The sequence below is a fragment of the Eptesicus fuscus genome, chromosome 19, assembly GCF_027574615.1.
Source record: "Eptesicus fuscus isolate TK198812 chromosome 19, DD_ASM_mEF_20220401, whole genome shotgun sequence".
Classification (NCBI taxonomy): Eukaryota; Metazoa; Chordata; class Mammalia; order Chiroptera; family Vespertilionidae; genus Eptesicus; species Eptesicus fuscus.
Genome location: NC_072491.1, coordinates 1,699,447 through 1,714,692, shown reverse-complemented (window position 1 = coordinate 1,714,692; position 15,246 = coordinate 1,699,447). Strand labels below are relative to the sequence as shown.

The 15,246-nt window shown below is 56.2% G+C and overlaps 1 protein-coding gene across 1 annotated transcript; it reads left to right on the top strand.

The window, feature by feature from the left end:
* Window positions 1-1,117: 1,117 nt before the first annotated feature.
* Window positions 1,118-5,310, top strand: CHRAC1 (chromatin accessibility complex subunit 1). The gene is made up of 3 exons (XM_008156630.3): window positions 1,118-1,952; window positions 3,551-3,677; window positions 4,218-5,310. Exons 1-3 carry the CDS (start codon window positions 1,806-1,808, stop codon window positions 4,340-4,342), a joined length of 399 nt encoding a protein of 132 aa, XP_008154852.2. The 5' UTR covers window positions 1,118-1,805; the 3' UTR covers window positions 4,343-5,310.
* The last annotated feature ends 9,936 nt before the right edge of the window (window positions 5,311-15,246 follow it).

Here is a 15,246-nt window from a genome sequence, read left to right as displayed (position 1 = left end):
GTCCAGCCCGGAAGCGGGAACGGGGGCTGTTCTGTCTCACGCCTCTTTTTTTTTTTTTTTTAAATATATTTTTTATTGATTTCAGAGAGAAAGGGAAAGAAAGAGAGATAGAAACATCAATGATGAGAGATAATCATCGATCGGCCGCCTCCTGCACTCCCCCCACTGGGGCTGTGCCCTTGACCAGAACTGAACCCAGGACACTTCAGTCCACAGGCCGACGCTCTATCCACTGAGCCGAACCAGCCAGGGCTCACGCCTCTTTTTAAAATTGAGAGTCATTCACATAAAAAAATTAAACAGTTATCACATGACGCAACAATTTCACTTGTAGGTGTCACCAGGAGACCCCGGCCTGGCTCGGGCTGCCTGCTGCGTCCAATGACGAAGGCGGGGTTGAATCATGTCAGATGTTTATGGAGAAGGCCAGCCCACCAAGACATGGCCCATGCTTACAAGCATCAAATCCCGCCTCCCAGCACGGCGCAGGGGCAGGTCTATACAGGGGAGTGGGCTGGGGATGGGATGCCCCCCTGCAGCCCTGGAGGTCCGCAGACGTCAGCTACTGCCCTTAGTCATGAGGCGAGAAGATGTTTTGACTCCTGGTGGGTCGGTCTGACCATGCACAACCGAGTCCCCTCCTTAATCGCTTGGCACAGACCTTGAAAAGGAAACTTAAGAAAAACTTAACTCCTGTCCACATAAGTATATGTGTTCCAAGATTTAAAATAGTGGTTATTTTTCAGATTAACGCAGGTGCTCTATCCGAGTATAAGTCCCCCTATCATAGGTTTATACCCAAAAGATGGAGAAGCAGGGACCCAAACAGGTATTTGTGCCCATGTTCACAGCAGTCAACACGTGGAAGCCCCTGCGGGCCCCAGGGGTGGGTGAGTGCCACGGGAAAGCCTGCCCCTCTTGGCCTAGCATTGCTCCCACCGCAGACCTTCCACCTTTACCACTCCCGCCTGGGCTATTCGCAATCAAGAGCCAGAGACTGTTTTAAAAACTTCAGACAAATCCCATCATCCCTCTTCTATCTTTCACCCTCCTCCCCTTTTCCTTAGAATAAAAGCCAACAGGACAGACACCTCTCGGTCCTCCTGGCGGGCACACCTGGTTCCACACCCCGGTCCTGTGGAGCTTTCCGGGAAAGCTCCTGCCTCAGAGCCTTTGCATCTGTTTCTTCTCCACGGAAGCGCGTTCGCAGACGTCAGGCCGGCTTCCTCTCCTCGCCGCCGTCTTCCTCCCACCGCCCCGGTTAAAACGGTGGCCGTTCCTCCGTATCTCCTCACACTGCTCTGCCTTCCTTCCCGGTTTGGATCAGCATCCCGCTGGGTGCCGGCTCCTTTCCTGCCTTCCCTCCGGAAATTCGGCTTCAGGAACGCCTTCCCTTTGGTGCACGCTGCATCCCCAGTCCCAGCAGAAAAGATACCGCACACTTACTGAGCGACACGGACCGAGGGGGGAACCTTCTCCCGCCTCCGGGAACTCCTGCACCGCCCACCTGCTCTGAGCAGCACCCACCCTCCCTCGGGCTCCGGCTGCCACCCAGCCAGGTGACAGCGCGCCCCACGCCGCCGCCGTTTCAGGCTCCCCCGGGCTCCTTCTGCGCAGCCGCGGGATGCGCGGGGCATCATGGAGCTTGTAGTCCGTCCCCGGAAGGACGGCCGCCGGACCCCGCCGTGGCGCCTCCCCCGCACCACAACTCCCAGGGGGCAGCGGGACGTCGCTCTCGCAGCGCCCGTGTCGGCCGGCCACCGTGCGGCGAGTCCCGGCGGCCGCCGCGGGGGAGGGGCAGGAAGATGGCGGACATGGTCGTGGGCAGAGACAAGTGCGGGGAGCAGCGCCTCGTGTCGCTGCCCCTGTCCCGCATCCGGGTCATCATGAAGAGTTCGCCCGAGGTGTCCAGCATCAACCAGGAGGCGCTCGTGCTCACGGCTAAGGCTACGGTGAGCGGGCGCCGTGCGGGGAGGAGTGAAGGGCGGGGGTGGGGGCCGCCGGGAGCGGCCGCGCTGCGCAGTTCCCGTGGGCCCGCGCGACGCCAGCTACCCTTCCGTGGGTTCGCGCGTGCGCGCACCTCTGTCCACGCCGCGCGCGCCCCCGCGCGCTCTCCTACACTCGGCCCCGCCCCCGCGCTCCCTCCTTCACTTGGCCCCGCCCCCAGCGCAGCTCCCGTGCTCCCTCGCGCGCCCTCCTTCACTTGGCCCTGCCCTCAGCGCCGCTCCCGTGCTCCCTCGCGCGCCCTCGCCCCGCCCACCCTGTGTGGCTCCCGCCTTCCCCCGCGCGCCCTCCCGTCCTCCCTCGCGCGGGGGTCAGCTGGGCGGTGTCATTGCTTCTCCGGCCGAGGCGCCGCGCTGTACCCCAGAGCCTGCCCCTTTTTCTCCCTTTCGGCCTATTTCGTGGTTTCGGGGCCCCAGCTCCCCAGACGGCCCAGTGAGGGCCCGGGCGCTGCCACGCGAAGCTCGAGGGCTTCCAGACGAGGTCCGGCCCGGGTGCCTGGGGTCTCCGCACTTCCCCCCCATCCCAGCGGGACGTCCCCGGGTGGAGGGAATCGCAGGGACGCGAGCTGGACAGCCTGCCGTGTCCGATTTGGCCGCGGCGGGGGAGGCGTGGCGGGAGCCCCCCAGTTCCTCGGTTGCTGGGACTTGCCGTAGGTGGAGTCTCCGGCTCCTCCTCCGTCAGCCCCTGCAGTGTTGGGCCAGAGCTGGGGGCGGCGGGAAATCCCAGATTTCTTAGAGCCAGGGAAATGCCCGCCCGGCATGGATGTTGGGGTGCTTGTTTCCCGGCACAGTGTGGTCCTGTAAGTATTCAGGAAGCAAGATTTAGCCCCGGCTGGTTTGGCTCAGTGGAGAGAGCGTTGGCCTGTGGACTGAAAGGTCCCGGGCTCGATTTCGATCAAGGGCATGTGCCTGGGTTTCGGGCTCCATCTCCAGTAGGAGGCGTGCAGGAGGCAGCCCATCAGTGATTCTCATCATTGATGTTCTCTCTCCCTTCCTCTCTGAAGTCAATAAAAAATATATATATATATATATGCGCACACACATATTTATGCAGCAGGCACTTGATTCCTCACTAACCGTGCTGGGTGGAGTGAGAGGCTCAGTGCAGGCCCTTGCTTTAGGGAAGGTGTGTGGGCGAAATAGGAAATGTGGTCTGTTCTGAGCTTCCGGTTTTTGACTGTTTTATTTATAGGCGAACCACCTAAGACAAAGTATTCCTGAGCCAAACAATTTTTGAATGGTCTCCTGCTCCTTTTTTTTTTTTTTTTACTGTAGAGCTTGGTCATTAAACATTTACGACTCATTGTTTCGTTTTAAATATTTTTACCGAGTTAAAAATCTAAAGTAAACTTTAGGGAAATGCCTGCTTCCCCACCAACTTTGATACTTGGTTTCTTTCTGACCTCCTAGCTCTCCTTTCCTCGGTCATTTCCTGTCATTTGAGAAACCAAGATAGTCTGCAGTCATCCACCTTAATGTAATTCAAATTTTAAGTTCTGTGGTGTTTTCAAAGCACACCTTTCATTTTACCTTTTCATTTGTTTTAGGAACTCTTTGTCCAATATCTAGCCACCTATTCCTACAGACACGGCAGTGGAAAAGAAAAGAAAGCACTCACTTACCATGATTTATCGAATACTGCAGAGGAATCGGAAACGTTCCAGTTTCTGGCAGGTAACGTACAGCCTTTCTCCCTGCTTTCACTGCAGCGAACATTGCGCTGCTTTCTGTAGGTGCCAAAGTTAGCCGTGACCTGGCACAGTCTTGCCTGTTGAGTATGTTTGTAACGTGGCTCACCTAGGATGACGATGAGGTCAACAACCTCCAAAAGGGTGTGTGGCCGCTGGAGAGCGTGGCAGACCCACCCTGGGACTTCTCCTTGCCGCCGAAGGGAAAACCCTGGGCTGGTCCACTTCGCCCCGGAAACACAAACTAACTGTTGTGGAACAAGCGGCGTGGGCCAGGGCTGAAAAGGGCTAAGTCTCCCCCTGGGCGGGCCAGCCTGGCACACAGAGCAGCACATGGTTTGCATTCCGTGAAATGGAAACAGACCTGGAGCACTGGTCAGGAGACCACCCAGAACGCCGTCTGATTCCGTCTTGTTTCGGGACCTACTTTAGAGGTCAGAGCAGGAAGTAGTACATTTTGGAATGTGCGTGGCTGTATGCATAGTCTACCAGAAGCAACTGCTGATGCTAGCTTTCTGTTTTTAAGATATATTACCAAGGAAGATACTAGCGAGTAAGTATCTGAAAATGCTTAAGGAGAAGAAGGAAGAGGAGGAGGAGGAGGAGGAGAATGAGAATAACAACGATGAAAGTGATGAAGCAGAATCCTAAACCCCAAACGAAATGCTTTCCAAGTCCGCCTGGTGAGGCCCTCCAGGACTAGCCCAGCACTGCGCCTTCAGTCTCCTCATCTTCCAGAGGCTTCCAAGACACTGCCCCTCCTCGCTGAGACGCAGGGCCTGAGGCATCTGCACACAATGGCCAGAGGAAAGCTCTGGCCCACAATGCAGTTGGAGGGCACCAAGCAAGAGCTGCCTGGACAGCCAAAGGCGATTCTGCTTAGCTTTCGTTTCGGGGTCGAGTTCCAGAGCTGCTACGTAGCAGTCATGTAAGACAACTGCGTCTAGTTTTAGCTAAATGTAGTTTAAGTTACATTTTGTTACATTGTGTGTAGTGAGTTACATTGGCATTTTTGTATTTCAAGAAAATTTGATTATTTGTTTAAATACAGCATTTTTAACTGTAAAGACAAAAAATTTAAATTAAAAGTTATACGTATTTTTACAGTAAAATGCTCTAGATCTAATTTTAGAACCCTCTATTCTAATGCTTCGCTTATTATCTGAGACTTTTGTGAAATTTTAAAATATGCATTTCTAGCATTTTTATTCCCAGATGAAAATTTTAAGTCAAATCATAAATCCAAAAAGAAATACTACCTCTGCATAAGCATATTTTTCTTAAACACTTTAGAACCTTTTGTATCTTGAAGATATAACTCATTTACTGTTCCTTCTTTACACCTACCGTAACTATTACCGTCCACAAGAGAAAACCATAAGCTCTGTATTTTCTGGCTCTTACCTTTTTAATCTTTTTTTAAAAATTTAGATATCTACATCCAGTAACAGCACCCTTGTTCAGTCTGTCGGTTGTGTAAGCAAGCAGTCAGTCCCGTCACCCCAAACATCCCACGTACCCCTTGGAGGGACTCCCTTTCCCTGCTCCCAGGCAACCACTGATGTTTTCTGTCTCTCTTGTTTTTAAAGTTTATTTTTTAAAATAAATTTTAAAATCCACTTTTTGGTGTACAATTCTGAGTTTGACAAATGCAGAGTCATGTAACCACTGCAATTACGATAACAGTTTTATCACCTCCCCCCAAATTTCTGCGAGATCCAACTCATTCCTTCCCTTTACCTTGGCAGCCGCTGAGCGAGGCCCTGCCCTACAGCGGCGCCAGCCCTTTCTGAAACCGGCTATATGGAAAGTATTTTCAGTTTTGTGGGCTGTCGATTACTCAACCCTGCCGTTGTACAAAAGCAGACTGAGATAGTACCTAAGGAATGAGCGTGGCTGTTTCAAGACAATATTTCTGGATGCTGACATTTGAATTTTGAATAGTTTTCATGGGTATAAATTTAAAAAAAAATTTTTTTCCAACCATTTAAGAATGTAAAAACCATTTTCATAGGTCCAACAAAAAAAAACACAGTAGCACCCCAGCTGGTTCGGCCTGCAGAATGAAGGGTCCCAGGTTTGATTCCAGTCAAAGGCACATGCCTGGGTTGTGGGCTTGAGCCCCAGTGTGGGGCGTGCAGGAGGCAGCCGATCATTGATTCTCTCCCATCATTGATGTTTCTCCCTTCCTCTTTGAAATCAATAAAAAGATAGACTTAAAAAAACAAACAAAAAACAAACCCACAGTAGCCCCCAGACTGTGGTTTTCTGGCCTGTCTTTCCCCGGCCACGGAAGGACCCACAGTGCGCGTGGCTGCGGCGGGCTTTTCCGTGCGGTACATGCGCGTGGCTGCTGTTACAGTGTCAGCAGCCCAGGCCCACGCCTGCTGAGGGCTCCCGTGCATGGAGACCCCGCGGTCACCGAGTCCCGGGGGAATGGGTGAGTCCCAAGTTGGGTTGTTTCCAGTTTTGACGATTACAAACAGGCCTGCCTTACGGGGAACGAAACCTCCGCCTGCGTTAGTAGCCCTGCATCCTAGTACCTTCAGCCACTTTTTGCTTTTCTCAATCCACTGTCCTTGGCCTTCCCCTTTTTATACAGACAGAAGTCAACCCCCCCAGGAGGCCCAGGACTCAGAGCTGCGCCAGTGCAGGCAGCCTCAGCCAGGGCAGGGGGCCCAGCGACCCGCCGGCCGCGAACCCCGAGTATGGACAAGTTTGATTCCCACAGGACGTGGAGTCAGGGCTTTCATCTGGGGCTCAGCTGAATGGTTTCCTTCCTTCCGGCTGCTAAAGTAGAAGCACCCCAACTCATCCTAGAGACATCTGTCCTACCATCCAGTCCATTCCTGTGGCTCTCACCCCCAGACTCCCAAGTTCTCAGGGGCAGTGCCCAGCACTGTTCAAGGAATGGGTGAGTCCGATGCTTGTAGAAGCCCTAGACCAGCAGTCGCCAACCGGTGGCCCGCGGGCCACTGCCCTGGGCAGTACCAGTAAACACACAAGCAACTGAAGACCTTGGGGAGAGGCAGCTGTAAATACAAGGAATTTTATTTTATTTTTTGCTGACATACTATGAGGCAAAACAAAATTGACACCATACAAAATAACTTTATAAAATATCATTCACATATTTTATCGGATTTACAGCATTCTGTGCATGTTAAGGGTTATGTAAGGAGGTGAAAAAACACTATGCCAAATTTTTAGTATTAGTTTATATACACACAGTAAGAAACAAAACAAATAACTGTTAGGGTTTCCATGAATTTATTGCAAAAATAGTGCAAACTACTTAACCTAGGAAGCTGTAAAACAAACTCGAAAGGACCCAGCTAAGCTTAGACACGACCGAGGTGCTCAGCCTCTCAGCCTGGAGCTTTCTCCACCGGTTTAGCTTCTGTCCATCAAGACCACGCCCCACCCGTTTGGTTAGGGTGCGAGCAGGGGGCGGAGATGCAGAGCCTGGCTCTCCGGAGAGGCCGCCGCCCCGCTGCCCGGGGCCAGCAGCTCCTCTAGGGTCATGCTACTCACTCAGTGGCGACCGTGTGGGGTCTGTTGAAAACGTGTGAGATGCCACGATGGTTAAGTCTGACCTTAGCAACGAGTTACCCAACCTCTGCCTGGCGCGGAGGCCGAATCCAGGACGCAGCGCGCAAGGGAAGGACTAGGCCCGCCGCCCGCCGACACCCTCTCAGGTGTGTCGGGCAGAGGATGATGCTACTTGTGGGCAACCTTTGAACCCGATGGTGAAGTTAAAGAAACAAAGCCATGGTGTCCCCACAAGGGTCCCTCTCAGGCTTCTCTCAACAGCCTCTCGGGTCCGAAAGCATAAATCTAAACAACAGTCAGAGCAGAACAAAAGGCTACACAGAGACGCTAAAGAAACAGATGCAGCACATTCAGGCTCTTTTTCTTGAGGTACCTATATAAACCCAACCACCTGCCCAGGGACTCCTGTTCCTACGACGACGCTTCCTGGCCAGCCAATCGCAGGGCAGCTGTTATTACTGAGAAAGTGCATCAGGGCCCATCCTACATGCAGCATAAAGGGTGACTCACTCCACTCAACAGCCCACGGAGCGGCCCGACAGGAGTTTCACACGAAAGACGTTTACCCAGAATTTGCCCCGTTTTTGAGATCCTGCAGCAGAAAGCCGCCCACGTCCATCAACTTTCAGAGTTTTGCCACTAAGGAATGTTGGCTCTCTTGTCAAATTCAGAGATCTCTTTAAAATAGTAAAACTATGCACTACAGGAGAGATTCCCCTGAATTTTTACTTCTTATTGGTATAAAATCAAATTCTTAAGACTCCAAAATATTGCGTTACCTCCAAAGGGTTAAGTTAAAAAAGATCGCCAGAGTAGGAAAAGTCTAGAATTGTAAACTGCCCAATACAAAAGCGTGGAAAGTGGCCCATCCCCTCTGCCTCCTCACCTGCCAGGAGGCGCTCCTCCCTGGGACCCCCGGGCTGCTGGCTGCTGCTGAAGGCCTCCCCTCCCCACAGCCTCACGGCGCCGCCCCTGCCCGCGGTCAGCAACACCTCTGCCTGCGGTTGGGAGATGAAATGGACGGCAGTCCGTTGCTGCTCAGGAAATCAACGTACACACCAGAGGGAGAAGGGCCAGGCAGCGAAAAAGCAACAAGAGGACGCGGGCTGGTTTTGGCCGCCCCTTCGTTGGCACAGAAATGAGTGACAGCTATACGTATGTGCATAGAAGAGTTTGGAATTTGTTTGTAAAATGTGAGATTTTCTCTTGGACATAATTTTTTTCTTTTTTCACAAGAAGGCAGTTGGGATTCCCATGTATGTGAGTGGTTGGCTGGGTGTCTCTCCAAGGCCAAGGCCAGCCGGCTTCCCTCCCACCTGGAGGACAGGTGCTTAATTTGAAACGGATCTTGTTTTCAACGCATCAGGATTCAACACAAAAGGCACAAAATAAATAAAAAATATTATTAAATAAACGGAAACTGTGATTTCAAGCTTCACGTGGAGTTTACAGCTCACGTTTGGTTACCTTTTCCAATTTAATTTGACAGGCTTAGTGAATAGCACCCAACTGTGTAGTGAGGTAGGTCCGCATTGTAGAGAAAGCTGGGTCCCCTCCATTTTGTGTCTAAATTTAAGATGCTTTTACAAAAACAAAAATCCATTGAGTCACAGGCAGAAGCGATGGCAGGTGGCACTACCTGAAGGAAGCTTGGAACGTGAGCCAATCAGATTCATGCCCAAATCATACTCTCCATCAGCCATGCGTCCATCTCAGGCTGGAGGGGGATCCAAACATTAAAACCACCTGGAGAAGCCTCAAGGCTTTCAGAGCGGCCTTTCTGACTGACGGCCACAGAGATGCACAATGGTCCGTTCTCACTGAGCGATGGCAACAGCCAGGAGAGAGAGAGGGAGAGGAAGAGGGGGAAGAGACGGGGAGAGAGGCGCGTCACTGAACGTTTCCCTTTGTAACTCTGGAGAAAAGACAAGTTGCATTACCAGACAGCATCTTGACCTGGCCAGCTGACACTCACCCGCCTACCATGCTCTGAAACTTACAAATGGAACGGCGGATTAAGGCTTCATCTAAAGGGGCCTCCCCCCCGGCCTCGAGCAAGCGCCGGCCGGGCTCAGGACACAACGGCAGGGAGCTGGACAGGACGGGCCGCCGCCGAGGTGGGTGCAGCAGGCCCGTCATTCCACAGCCGATACAATTCATGAGCGAACTCTCGAGAAGCCACGCAGAGGCCAACGGGTAGAGATGCTAGTTTGCACAGGAACTGCCAATTTACAGCACAGCACACGGCCCGGCCCCTATCGGCACAGGACGCGGCCCGGGGGCCGCGCGGAGAAGCAGCGAGTGGCAGAGGGGACGCGAGCACCAGCGGCGGGCTCGGCAGCGGCGGGGCTTCGTGGGGAGAGTAAACTTTAATGGTCGAAATGCATTTTGATTCAAAATGTCTCCGAAAGGGTTTTGTTGTGGCGGGGTCAAGAGGAAACTTCTGAATTCATTTTTGGTTCTTTTTCAATTATTTTATAAAAATAAAATAAAACTAGAAAAGTTGATAAAACTCAGGGTTCAAACCCCTCCATACATATTAGGTGAGTAATCGAAGTGTACCAGAGGTAAGAAAATTCTGGATTTAGACACTACATTCTTCTCTTGTATTTGATGAGGAATTAGCCACTTTGCTGTACAGAACCTTACAATTATTCTCTGAAAACTGCTTACACCGTGAAAACGCACTAGTCTCTACAGTTATAAAACATGAGCTCACGCCTCCAGCAACGACGTTACAACCCCTCGCGCTCAGGGCGCCGACGCGGACTCTGCCCAAGGCCGGGCCTCGGGACTTCCAGGTGGACGTGGCTTTGAAGGGGCGATGCTGTCCCTGCGCCTGCTGAGGACGGAGGGCGGGGGGGGCCCCCCCAGAGGAGCCACAGGAAGGGCTTCCGACGCGTTTGTGAAATAAAAGCAGGGACGAGCTCCCCCACTCAAGACCAATCACATCGCCCCCGACACAGAGCGGCTGCGGTCCGACCATCAGCCAGGGCAGGACGCCCACCCCGAGCGGCGCAGGAGCGCATTCACAGACGAGACTCCGATTCCTTTGAAAAATCCAGCTCCATCAGACTAAACACTCGGGAGCGACTGAGCAACCCCACCCGGCTCAGTCATGGCCACGGCCACGGCACGGCCACGGCCAGCGCCTGGAGTCCCTGCAGCATGGCCTGGGCCAGGGCGCGGGAGAAGCCACGCGACCGCCACCTCACGTTTTCTGACACGAGACAGCACCTTTGACAAAGGCAGGAGGCGATGGATGACGGACGTGGGGACGGCGCAGGCTTACCGCCCAATGGGAACGCAGCCCCGACGGGTTCCGAGGACACCGAGGCCCAGGCTTCGAAGGCACGAGGCCGAGACGGGGTCTCCCAGGGCCTGCCCCTCCCATGAGGGTGTTCCCACAGCCTCCAGAGTCCAAGGAGCCTCGGGTCCCCCACACGGGCAAGCAGCGCACCCAGTCCGGGGTGTGGGCTCTTCCTGGGGTCCGATCGCGGGGGGGAGGACCTGGGAGGCTCAGAGGAGCTGGGCCCCGGGGAAGTGAGCGCCGGCGTGCAGCTCCAGCTCCGCAGGCTCAGCTCCACGGGGCGCACAGCGCTGGCGCAGCCCCGCACCCGGGAAGACGGTGAGGTGCCGCCTCCCCCCGGCCCACGGCCCAGGCGCTCCCGGACCTCACACGCCTAACACTCCCCCACGCCCAGCTAGAGAGCAGAGTTCACAAAAGCACCAGTGGTCTCGTTCTCTCCTCGTTAACCACTTTCAGGAGCGCACACGTTGGGGGGTGGGGTGGGGGGCTCTGATTCTGGAGACCCGGGCACAAAAGGCTGATGGGCGGATCCGGGCTGTCGGTCCCCATGACTGATCCAGCAGGGGCTGCCGTGCAGGGTCCCCGAAACACCCATGTGGGGTCCTGGCTGAAAAACACCCATGTGGGGTCCTGACTCACCCAGCGGCCAGCCTCCCTGCGGGCACCCCACGCTCCTCGGGTGGACAGTGCGAGCGTCCCGAGGACCGAAGGACACTCAGCTCTTCCGGGCGTGAAGCAGCCACGGGACAGGCCCGCACCGAGCTCGGACGCCCGGGAGCCTCTGGCCCGAGGCCAATGCGTCCTCCCCGCCAGACAACGCCGCCCGCCTGTCCCTTCAAACTCAGCGTCGCTCGCCCTCTGAGGACGTGCCAGCACAAGGGAAGAGCGAGGGGGCAGAGGTGCCGCTGACTCCGGCCGTGTGTGGGCAGGGACCGGTCACAAGGGCACTCAGTCCTGACTGCCGCCCGGGACGGGCTTCCTGCAACGACCTTGCGACGACCCAGGGAGTGGGACGCCCACTTCCCGTCACGGCGGCGGCCCTGCGTGCCTTCCAAACACGGGGCCTGGGACTCAGACAGAACAACCCACTCAGCCTCCGCTCGGTGTTCAGAAGGGCGTGATGGGAACGCAAGGCTCAGGGTCAAAGGTCAATCGGCATGCCCGCACTGCTATCACCATGCGGCCGCTTTAATTGTGGGGTTTCCGGGATTCGGGGTCCAAGCCCTTGGTGAGTTCACAGAGGCGGTGAGGAGGCGGCGGGAGCAGAGGACGCCTTTCCAACCCAGCCGTGGGTAAGGCAGGAAGGACGTGTCCTTCCTCGGAGCAGGCCAGCCCCGGCCACGTGGACACGCTCCGGCCACGCCGGCGCTGAACGGAGGTGCTCACACTCAGTTTACGGGGAGACGTTTGGCTATTTTCAGTGTGGACGGCGAGGCTAAGAGCAAACACGAACTACAGAGAATTCAGAGGTAGCCTTTATCTGCATTTTTTTTTTAAAACTAAAAGGTATTTAGAAACCACCTTCTGTAGTGAGCTGGCTAAGCCAATACATTCACTGGGGACAGTCACACGGCGAAACGTACCCACAGAGCACGAGGTGAGGGCCCGCGACGGCATCTCGCGCACCAGGTGGCTGGCTGGCGGGAGACTCCGGGCGGCCTGACCCCAAACAGACGCGCACCCGGGAGAGGGGGTGCGAGCAAACAGGACTCCCCTGGCAAACACCGCAGGCCGACGGACAGCGCTGGGCCGCGGCCTCTCCGCACCATGACGGTGTAGACATAGCAGTGACCTTGTGGCTTCACCAAGACGGCTGACCAGAGAGGGGCCCGGAGGCGTCCCTCTCGCCGAACACGGGCCACACAGACGCCTGCTCTCCACGCGGCCCCGTGCGCCCGGGGTCCCGGCAAACCACAGCAAGCCACAGAGCACCCAAGGGCGTGCAAGGGCCTCTTACGACGCCACCTGCGGGCCTCCGTGAGCACACGCCCCCCCCCCTGCAGCTCCTCGGGAAACGAGGGGAGGCCACGCTGCCCTGCACGCACAGCGCGGGCCCAGGCGAGGGAGGAGCCGCTCCGGGCACCGGCACGGCGTCCCGGGGCCCACGCACGGTTCCGCGGCTTCCGCGACCCAGACCTACTTCCAGTCAGCCAGACAAGCACAGCGGACGCGGGTCGGACATAATTACAGAAGGAGGTTGTCGAGATCAGTGCAATTATTTTGAGCTGAAAATTTTCCTTACAAAAAAGAGTGTGTGACGAGAACAGCCCCATGGCGAGGCCGCCACGTGGTGTCCACGCTGACAGACGTCACGGCAGCCGACGCAGCCAGAGAGGACAGCTGGGGTGCTTGGGGGGAGGGTTAAAATATAAATAAAAGAGTTGCATTCTGAAAGTGAGCGTACAAACACCGAGGAAGCTCCTCCACTGTACATTCCTTTTCTCACGAGAGAGAGAGATGAGTCAGAGGCCACAGGGAGTGTCTATGGCTTGTCCGGGCCACTGGGATTGTCCACGGTCGGGGTCATGCCAACTTCTAAAGTTCCTCCGCATGGAACCGCCTTAGTGTGAGGAAAATGCCCATGAAAATCCTGTAACTGTCCATCCACTCAAAGTCCCGCCGAGCCCCCTCACCCAGCCCAGCACCTCAGGCCCCTGGGGACACCTGGGGTCCCACCCGCAGGGCGCTCGGCTGGCCCGCCCTTCACATATTGTATCAAATATATAATTCGACTGGAAAACTGCCTTGCAAACAGAAAAGGTAAATCTCCCCGCAGATCAGTGTAGCATTACATTGCTGCATATATATAAGAAAAACAATTCATCCAGAAAACTTACATTTGTGGCTTTCAAAAATAAATCAGCCGGCAAACCTGCAGGTAAACTTTAGGCGACTCATACAAGCTGGGAAATGATTTCTAGCTGACAAATCCGGTGCCACGCGCACCAGGACGCCCACACGGACCACACACACCAGAGCAGAAAGGCAGAACGAACAGCAACACCGGGCTGAGCAACGGGAAGCTCAACATACAACACGGCATCCGCGCCGCCCGCCACCGCCGCCGCGGGAACGGAGGGCGGGCCTCTCCCAGCCGCACGCGGTGACCGGGGCCGCGGCCAGGGCTCCGCTGCGGGTCCCGGGCTGCGCTCATTTTCCTCAGTGAGCACTGAAGCAGGCTCCGAGGGTCCCAATGCAAGGGTCTAGTTGGGAGAGCTCTTTTAAAGAGACGAGATAAATCCCAGGTTTTCTTTTATATGAACCCCGACTTCTACATCATTTCATTTCACATTCAGTTTGCTTCAAGCAAGGCACACCTTACTAACAGTGGGGTGGGGCGCAGCCAGCCGATGGGGGTGCCCCTCCTCGGCCTGAGCCTGAGGTGGCCCCGGGTGGGGGCGAGCAGTCAGACGGCCTGGGCCCCCCGACTTCCAAATGAACGGGGCCTGGATGATTCTACTGCCCCAGGCCTTCCGCCGTCTCAGACTCACAATTCACCCGCCCACGGCACTGGCTGGAGTCTGGGGACAGCTGTGTACCTGAGTGTACCCACAGCGCTGTCTCGGAGCCATCGGACACAGAGGTGCGTGCAGGCGGCCTGGCCGTCGATGCCGTGAGCGGGGGCGCTTTGTGAGACAAGCACAGGCTGCAGGAGGGAGTGCGGTGCCGCCGAAAAGGAAACGCTGCCTCGAAGCAATCTGTGAGGAAGTCAGGTGTAGTTTTCTGCCAGGTTTCAGCTTAGAGCTTCATGGCCAGGGCCCCTCCACAGGCTCCAGGCGGGGTCCCCGATGTCAGGCAGCCCCGGGCCCGAGGCCGCAGTGAGGCCCGGGAGCCGGCACTTCCTCCGGGCACCACGCCGCCCGGGCCGCGGTCCTGTCGATGATCCTAAGTGGCTGGAAACCGGCCTGACTTGAGAGCGTGTGGGTGAAGGTCCCTCCTGGGCGGGAGGGCCTGGGACCCAGGAGCGGGCGGTGTCCGCGCGGGAGAAAGTGCCACTTGCCAACAGGACAGGGAGCTGCGACGTTTCTCAGAGCAAAGGCCTCTGTCGTTGGAACAGACGAGATACAGCAAGAAGAGACGACTGCACTGAGGAGACACCCACATGCACACACGCACACGCACACACCGCTCAGCGTAGACAGCTTCACAAACACTCCCACCCCCGTCACCGCCGCCAGAACCCGGCCGTGTCCACGGGAGCCCCGCACTTCCTGTCCCCCAGCCTCGGAGCACAGACAGGAGGTGGTGGGCACCCCCTCCAGGGGAGGCAGCCCCCTGGGGACCCCGCCACCACGGCGCCAGAGGTAAGTGTGGGGCGGGCCGTCAGCAGGGACAGGAAACAGCACAAAGCAGCGCGGGAAGGCCGTCTCCTTCCTTGAGTCTCTACAACGAGCGTGGCCGGACCCTGGAGAGAACTGCTGCCGGGACAGAGCCCACGTGGCACAGAGCCGTCTGCCGTCACCTTCCACGCCGTCCGTGGCATCCCTCTTAGTGCAATGGTTTCTGGGTGGCAACCCCACGCCGGGGCCCAGAAGGCAGATCCCCGCGGCAGGGTCTGGCCCTCACGCTGGCAATGTCAGCCGCCCTCCGGGGACAAGGCGCCCGGCAGAGCCCCGCCGACGGCTTTCCGTGGGTCTCGGCGCACAGACCCTATGACACCCGGCACACGGACGTCCTCCCGGAGCGGAAGGAT

Excerpts from the sequence above, each read along its gene's own strand:
- CHRAC1 (XM_008156630.3), top strand. The coding sequence starts at position 1,806 with ATGGCGGACATGGTCGTGGGCAGAGACAAGTGCGGGGAGCAGCGCCTC. Across the intron at positions 1,953-3,550 it reads TGCTCACGGCTAAGGCTACG|GAACTCTTTGTCCAATATCT; the intron begins GTGAGCGGGCGC and ends CATTTGTTTTAG. Across the intron at positions 3,678-4,217 it reads AACGTTCCAGTTTCTGGCAG|ATATATTACCAAGGAAGATA; the intron begins GTAACGTACAGC and ends TCTGTTTTTAAG.